General features: G+C 47.4%; 2 protein-coding genes across 5 annotated transcripts in view; one reads left to right on the forward strand and one right to left on the reverse strand.

Moving 5' to 3' along the window:
* Window positions 1-5,630, reverse strand: part of LOC133167286 (leucine-rich repeat-containing protein 24-like) — a 48,826-nt gene extending 43,196 nt beyond the window's left edge. For both annotated transcript variants that reach the window (XM_061297974.1, XM_061297973.1), the window contains exons 1-2: window positions 5,417-5,630; window positions 5,069-5,334 (exon numbers count right to left, since the gene is read on the reverse strand). In XM_061297974.1, coding sequence (XP_061153958.1) covers window positions 5,069-5,334; window positions 5,417-5,630 — 480 coding nt within the window. The remainder of the gene's footprint in view (window positions 1-5,068; window positions 5,335-5,416) is intronic.
* The window catches only part of LOC133167284 (uncharacterized), an 8,434-nt gene extending 91 nt beyond the window's left edge, over window positions 1-8,343 (forward strand). The window contains exons 1-3 of one of the 3 annotated variants that reach the window (XM_061297970.1): window positions 1,107-4,623; window positions 4,860-4,942; window positions 5,034-5,173. In XM_061297970.1, the coding sequence (XP_061153954.1) occupies window positions 2,473-3,804 (1,332 nt within the window). In that variant the 5' untranslated portion in view covers window positions 1,107-2,472 and the 3' untranslated portion in view covers window positions 3,805-4,623; window positions 4,860-4,942; window positions 5,034-5,173. Of the gene's footprint in view, window positions 4,624-4,859; window positions 5,174-8,279 lie in introns of those variants that run through there. The other 2 variants (XM_061297971.1, XM_061297969.1) reach the window with 2 other exon arrangements.
* Window positions 8,344-8,391: the final 48 nt, after the last annotated feature.

Below are 8,391 nucleotides of genomic sequence, written 5' to 3' on the forward strand. Positions count from 1 at the left end.
CCCCGACTGCCATCCCCCGACCGCCACAAGGCGACCGCCACCGGCCCCAAGCGCCAGCCCCGACCGCCATCCCCCGACCGCCACAAGGCGACTGCCACCGGCCCCAAGCGCCAGCCCCGACCGCCATCCCCCGACCGCCACAAGGCGACCGCCACCGGCCCCAAGCGCGGACCGGCCGGCGGCGCTTCCTTGAATGCTTAACCGCCTTTCGAGCTGCCATGCCGGGCTTGAGTTAGTGGCCGCGACCGGTACTTTACTGGACCCTATTTGGCCCGCGGACCGGCCGGCGGCGCTTCCTTGAATGCTTAACCGCCTTTCGAGCTGCCATGCCCGGCGTGGGTTTCGCGTCCGCGCCCGGTACATTATGGAAGCAAAAAAAAAAAAAAAATTCTAAGTGCGAGTGGGACCGGCCGGCGGAGCTTCCTTGAAAGCCCATCCGCCCTCCGAGCTCTCCCACCGGTCGTGGGTTGGCGTCCGCGCCCGGAATATTATGGAAGCTTAAAAAAAAGGAAAAAAAATCTAAGTGCGATTGCTGGTGTATTTACTCGTCGTGTCCACCGGAGGGAGGCAACTCCCCGCCGCAGCTGAAAAGTCATCCCGGCCCAGTGGAGGTCTGCGCAGGGGGGGTCTTCCTTGAAATCTTAGCCGCCATCTGAGCTCTCCTGCCCGGCGTGGGTTTGCGTCAGCGCCAGGTACATTACGTTAAAAATGCTTACCCGCCTCCCTGGAAGCCTAATCGGGCGTAAAATGTTAGGCGGAACGGCCCTGAAGCTCCAGACGGAAGTCCGAAAAAAGCTCCATAATTGGTTAAAAATGCTTACCCGCCTCCCTGGAAGCCCAATCGGGCGTAAAATGTTAGGCGGAACGGCCCTGAAGCTCCAGACGGAAGTCCGAAAAAAGCTCCAAAATTGGTTAAAAATGCTTACCCGCCTCCCTGGAAGCCCAATCGGACGTAAAATGTTAGGCGGAACGGCCCTGAAGCTCCAGACGGAAGTCCGAAAAAAGCTCCAAAATTGGTTAAAAATGCTTACCCGCCTCCCTGGAAGCCTAATCGGGCGTAAAATGTTAGGCGGAACGGCCCTGAAGCTCCAGACGGAAGTCCGAAAAAAGCTCCATAATTGGTTAAAAATGCTTACCCGCCTCCCTGGAAGCCCAATCGGGCGTAAAATGTTAGGCGGAACGGCCCTGAAGCTCCACACTTAGCCGCGTTCCTGCCCGGCTTAAAAAAGAGACCGCGCCGGGGGATCTATTTGGCCCGCGGACCGGCCGGCGGTGCTTCCTTGAATGCTTATCCGCCTTTCGAGCTCTCCTGCCCGGCGTGGGTTTCGCATCCGCGCCCGGTACATTATGGAAGCCAAAAAAAAAAAAAAATTCTAAGTGCGAGTGGGACCGGCCGGCGGGGTTTCCTTGAAAGCCCATCCGCCCTCCGAGCTCTCCCACCGGTCGTGGGTTGGCGTCCGCCACTGCTCAAAGCGAACTTCAAATCATCTGCTTAATAATGTGGAACGCCATTCTTAAGTAGTTTCTCCTTAATTTGGGCTCAACTGGCCGGTAATCATCACCGGTGTCTGAAATTGATCTCAGTTATCCAAAGAGCCCTCACACGGAATACCGTCCATGAGTTTAATTGAAAAACAAAAAATTAATCTTTATGACACTTAAATACGATTTGCATAATAATTTGGAACAGGGTGTAGACCAGGAAGGAACAATATAGATGCTGATTCACTCTCGCGAAACCCCGTGTCCGATACCAAACAAGAATGGCAAAGTGTGTCTCTGGAGTGTGTCAAAGCTCTCTGCAAACAAATTACCCATAAAGAGTCCACAACCGTCGCAGAATCGCTCGGAGTGTCCCCAGGCGCCATTCCCGAGTCCTTCGTCTACCCAGTTCGGCTGGATCTTGGTTCATTAACACAGTTCAGTCATAAAGATCTCATCCAAGCCCAAGACCATGACCCTAATATTGCCCCAGTCAAACAGTCACTGAGTGGTGGTACACCATTCGCCACTCTAGAAAACCTGATTTCCACACTGTTGAATAAAGAAGCAAGCAAGCTTATAATAAGAGAAAACCTGCTCTACAGAAATGTGCAAAGAAATGGGTCCCCAGTGCACCAGCTAGTTCTACCCAAAGAGTATGTCACCATGGTTCTGAAATCCCTACACGATGAGTCTGGTCACCTAGGCATAGACAAGACACTTGACCTTATCAGAGATCGATTTTACTGGCCCAAGATGGGTACTGAAGTGTAGCAGTATGTAAAAAACTGTGGCCATTGCATTACCCGCAAAGCCCTGCCCCAAAAAGCTGCTCCTTTGAATCAGATAACCAGCCAAGGGCCTTTAGACCTCGTGTGTATCGATTTCCTGTCACTTGAACCAGACTCTCAAGGTTATGATAACATCCTGGTAGTGACTGACCATTTTACCCGCTACGCTCAAGCCTTTCCAGCCAAAGACCAGAAAGCCATGACTGTAGCCAAGATTCTGTGTGAACGGTTCTTTGTACATTATGGTCTCCCTGCCCGCATACATTCCGACCAAGGGCGGGATTTTGAAAGCAAGTTGATCCAAGATCTCCTGAGGATGTTAGGCATTCGAAAATCCAGAACATCTCCTTACCATCCTCAGGGGGATCCTCAACCAGAAAGATGCAACCGTACGCTTTTGTCAATGCTAGGCACTCTTGATACCAAGCAGAAGCAAAAGTGGAGTCAAAAGATCAGTCAACTGGTTCACGCCTACCATTGTTCACAGAATGACGCCACTGGTTACTCACCCTATCTGTTGATGTTTGGCCGAGAAGCTCGTGTACTAGTTGATGTTTGTTTTGACGTGGCCGATACCAGTCCAAAAGGCAAGTCCTATCACCAGTATGTAGCCAATCTCAAGAGGGACCTCCAAAGAGCCTACACACTAGCTACAGAGACATCGGACAAAAAACCCCAAAGAAACAAGAGAGCACATGACAAGCATGTCAAAGAACAAGTTCTGGACAAAGGTGACCGAGTGCTGATGAGAAATTTTGGAGTTCAAGGCAACCAAAAACTGAGATGTAAATGGAGACCCTCACCGTATGTGGTGGTGGAAAAACTGTCGAACCTACCAGTCTACAAGATTAAGCCTGAGAGAGGCATGGGAGTGGAGAAGACCATCCATCGTAATCATCTGTTACCCATCGGTTGCCTCGTGAGACTCCCTGTGGACGAGGGTGATGAGCAGCCACAACAAAGACGGGTAACCAGATCCCAACAAAAGACAAAAGAACAGCCACAGTCACCCGACCACGAGGAAGGAATGTCCTCTGAGTCTGATTGCGAGGAGGAACAGTGGACAAATTACTGGAAGATTGCCTGGGACAAGTTACAGACACATCCCAGGTTGCCAATAAGCCAAGCTCTACCAGTCTACGACATGCCGAGACAAGCTCAAGATGAGGCTAATGCACAGTCAATTGTCAGTGAGAGTCTAAGCCTGCCTCCCAATGCTGACCCAGAAGTCAACGATTTAGAGGGGGAAACAGAGCTGAACTCAAGTCAGAGAACTGAAGTGGAAATTCAGAAAGTGGAACGTTCTAAGAGAGTCACTCGTCCAGTGGTCAGGCTGAGTTATGATGAACTTGGAGAACCTTGTGACCATCCAGTTACTGTTTTAAGCCACGGAGTGTTGGTGGGAAGTGGGCTTTACAGCAACTCCAGAAGAAGCTCATGTCAAACCCTCTGGTGCCACCCCATGGCGTTGTTTCACTTGTTCAAATTCGGCCTTTTCCCTTTAAACTTGCAGACTATATTATATCTGTAAGTCCTTTTTTGATGAGGACATCAAAACCTTTTAGAAGGGGGAGAGTGTAGCCCGGTGAAATAGTAGATTACCAGACTAATAGTTTATTTAACTATTTCTGTTACAGTAATTGTCATAATATTCATTATTATGATAGTATATAAATCCTATTTTTTACTTAAATATAGGTCACCCAAACTTAAAAGTAAACTGTCTGTTTAAGCAAGTTAGGTTGTGTTTGTGTTCATACCATTTCATTGGTCAATTAAACAAATTGGCATAACATAGTCAAATGTGATTGGCTGTTGTAGGGGAGAGGTTTTTTTTTCCCCCGGGAAGGAGATGTGAAAAGAAAAAAAAAAAAGAGTTAAAAAAGACGGAGCTGAACGGATGTATGCGGGATCCTTGCGAAGGAATGGACAGTGTTGTTGGTAAATAATTTGCTAAGAATACAGGGGTATGTTTTAAGATACGTACAGACTCTCGTAGTTTTTGCCGAGTCGGGAAAGTTTTTTGTGTTGCAAGAGGAGCGAGCATGGAACAGGAAATTAGCAAGGCCGTAGTAACCGCGGTTAACGTCTGAGCTACGTTGCCATCTCGTTGCCACGCACTCAAGCTACCCGACGACAGAGACCATATCTTGCCACGCACTCAAGCTACCCGACGACAGAGACCATATCTTGCCACGCACACAAGCTACGGACAACCAAGACCGTTTATTGCCACGTACTCACGCTGCAAAAAACCGACAAGGAATTTTAGCTTTGCTGAGTAGTGAGCAAGGCGGGGAAACAGGCCTCCAACGGGGTGGTGCGGACTGAAAAGGACATTTCATACGTCGTGAGTACTGAGTGTGCGTGTGTGTGTGTGTGTGTGTGTGTGTGAGTGGGCCTACTACACTAAAATTCTGAGCGTGTGTGTATCCGTGTGCGCGTGTGAAAAGAAGTTTGTCTTTTGCCATTGTTCTATGTGGATTTACTTTCGTTTTGTGTATTAAAATATGGCTCGTTCTAATTTCGCCAATACGTTATAGTTGCTCTGGGTCTCATTTTAACTAGTGTTTGTTTGGTTGGTAGTTTTCACAGACCTCACTTAATTAGGTGAACCTTTGTGGTATCCACCTGAGGGCAAACCGGACCCAAGCACCCACCATTCTCTGGTAGGTTCTACACAGAGTGGTTTACAGGGGTGCTACATTTGTTTGGAAAACGACACCCCCCCAACCATTAAAAAGGTGTTGTTATTAAAAGCTTAGGTTCCTTTTTGCGCCATGTGGCGGGCTGACCTGCGGGCGCGGGTATCCGGAGGCGTGGCAGGAGACGCGCAGACTGTCGCCCAGGCGCACGGCCATACGTCGGGGCTCCAGCTGCACCAGGGGCGGGATGCAAACCAGGCTGTTGGGCGGCACCTCCAACAAGCCCAGGCGCGAGAGTCGTGGCGGCTCACGGCAGCGCAGGCGCCGGCGCTCAGACGAGCTAAGCAGCCGCCGGCCCTCGTCATCCATCCAGCTCCGAAGCCAGTGCAGGGCGCAGTCGCAGCGCCATGGGTTCTCTGCAGGCATGCAAAAAAACATTGGTTGGTCAGGCGACATGCGTCTTCTTTGCTCTTTGCTGGCGGTATTGCGGCGGCTCACCGGTGACGCGCAGCACCTGTAGGCTGAGCAGCGGCCGCAGTGCAGCGGCCGCCATGGTGTGCAGGCGATTCCCGCTCAGGTCCAGCAGCGCCAGCGAGGCCAGACCGGCCAGCGCCTGGTCACCCACCGCCTCCACGCCGTTGTGCTGCAGGTGCAGCTCCTGCAGCCGCTGAGGGCGCCGTGCCGCAAAACAACACGAGTTTTTTATTTTCATTTTGGGTGGTTAAAGTAACACCCACTCCCCCCACCCTCCAAGTGCATTTCAATGGGCGGATTTTGCCACGTCACCTGCAGGCCACGAAATGTGAAGTCCAGCAGTCGCGCAATGTGGTTGGCGGCCAGGTAGAGGATGCGCAGGTGGCGCAGTCCCCGGAAGGTGTCAGCTGTCACGGACCGGATCCTGTTCCCATCAAGCGCCAGCTCCAGCAGCTGCGCCTGCGACTGGAATGAGCCCGGCTCCACCGCAGAGATACTGTTGTTCTGCGAGATGAGCGCAAGGGGGCGCCGTCTATCCTCCGCATCTCGTTTGCATAACGGGCGTGTGTGCATACCTGCAGGTAGAGGTAGCGCAGGTGTGCCAGCGGGCTCAGGTCCTGCCGGCGGATCTGACCGATGGCATTATCTTGCAGGAACAGCGTCTGTGAGGAAAGTGTGAACAACATCAAATAGTGGACACTGGGTCACCGTGCGGGTGAGTGTACTACACTTTTGTAAACGGGCCAACGAACGGCATCAACGCGGCAGTTTTCTAACGCAGTGGATTTCAACTGGTTTTGTTTAAGAGACCACCATTATAACCAAGAAGCAACTCGGGGACCACTGCTTTGACGGGATATTATTTTATTTTGCAACGGAGGCTAGACTTATACTGGCTATTTATTTGTATCTCTATGTCGACTTTGGTAATTTCAGCTACATTTTACATAATTTGGATGGGTAAATGATTCACAAAATTAGCTGGAAAATAAATCCAAGTCTAAATCATAAATCCATTCTATTTTTTTAAATGTTACAATTATTTTCCATTTCCGATTTCGCAGTCCACCTGCAATACCACCTGAGGCCACTAGAGGCCTGCGGACCACCGGTTGACAATTGTTGAAGTGATATTTCTACACTTAATGGTGCATCGAGATGGACGATGTAACAGTTCAGGCCAATACAGTAATCCCTCGCTACGTCGTGGTTCAATCATCGCAGCTTCAGTACATCGCGGATTAGACCCCCCCAAATCACAAATTCAAAATAAACCTTCTAAATTGAGGAATTATGGCACGAAAGTTGCCCACACGCCAGCAGAAGGCAGGAAGTGTCCACACAATTGCAGTGCGACCAGTGCAGTGTGACCACAAAAAAAGTTGTTGTAATAATAAGAGTTCTAAAAACATATTTACAGTATTGTACCTTCTTATAAAAAAAGTTATAATATAGTTCCTTTTTCCCTTCTCATTTCTACATTTTTCAACCGATTCAACTCGTTTCAACATCATTCTGCAACATTCCTTAAATATTTATTCAACTTCTTCACCTTCACACGCAATTCCTTCAGGAATTGCAAATTCTAGTTAGTGTGAAGGTGAAGACCTTCACACTATTGTTATTCTACAACATTTTGCGCTAGCTTTCCGTTAGCTTTCTTTGGCGCTTATCTAGTTCCACATACTTCAACCGATTCACTCCGTTCCACTTTTCACTTATTCCAAATATTCATGGCATGGGTGCTTACATTTTTTTCGTTCCAAAAATTTTCCGTTTTCACAAAATTCACAAATTTATGGCAAATTTTTCCCCATTCATTCTTAATGGCAGATTCTACATTTCACATTTACGTTGTTCCAGTTTGAAATTCACATAATTCAACACATTCAGATCACATTGGGGACATTCCCAAACTTGCCAAATTCAAACATTTCACGTTTTCACTTTTAGAATTTGCACAAGATTTTGCAAAATTTCATAAAATTTCGTTTTTCACTTCTAACTTCTACATTTTTCCACCAATTCAACTCGTTCCAACTTTCAACTGTTTATCTTTTGCCTACCTATTCCACAACTTCCCACTTACCATAAACTTCACATCTTTTATTTTGAAATTCAACAAAAATTCTCTAAAATTTCGTTTTTCTACTCTAATTTCTACATTTTTCAACCGATTCAACCCATTCCAACTTTCAACTGTTCATCATTTTTCTACCTATTCCACAACTTCCCAAAAACTTCACATCTTTTATTTTGAAATTCACACCCAATTCCTTTTTCCCTTCTCATTTCTACATTTTTCAACCGATTCAATCCATTCCAACTTTCAACTGTTCGTCATTTTTCTACCTATTCCACAACTTCCCACTTCCCAAAAACTTCACATCTTTTATTTTGAAATTCACACCCAATTCCTTTTTCCCTTCTCATTTCTACATTTTTCAACCGATTCAACCCATTCCAACTTTCAACTGTTCATCATTTTTCTACCTATTCCACAACTTCCCACTTACCAAAAACTTCACATCTTTTATTTTGAAATTCACCACAAATTCTCCAAATATTCTACATTTCTCAAGTAATTCAACACGTTTCCACATCGTTCGGCAGCATTCCCCGAAGAAGTTATTCATACATTTCGCCTTCACACGCAATTTCTCCAGAAATTGCAAAATTCTAGTTGTCTTAGTTGCTTTGGATTGCTGACTTGTAACTTTGGCTCTTGTTGGTTTTCTTTGTGGCAGCCTTTTCTAGAAGCCTATTGAGTTACGCTCATATATGTCTTTTCTTTACCCACTCTGTGGTATGAATGCTGGTGGAAACCCTTTAATGGGAGATTTAAGTGAAGCGACCTGAAATCCATTGTCTCTCTTCTGCTCATCAGGATCTTTTGGTAAGATTGACCAATGACGAGGATCCGCATTTTTTCTTCAGCCTCACAATCTCTGAGGAAGATTTCCAAAGGTTTGCCTAAGAAGTAGCCACAATTCCATTTC

This window comes from Syngnathus typhle, linkage group LG14, assembly GCF_033458585.1.
Source record: "Syngnathus typhle isolate RoL2023-S1 ecotype Sweden linkage group LG14, RoL_Styp_1.0, whole genome shotgun sequence".
Classification (NCBI taxonomy): Eukaryota; Metazoa; Chordata; class Actinopteri; order Syngnathiformes; family Syngnathidae; genus Syngnathus; species Syngnathus typhle.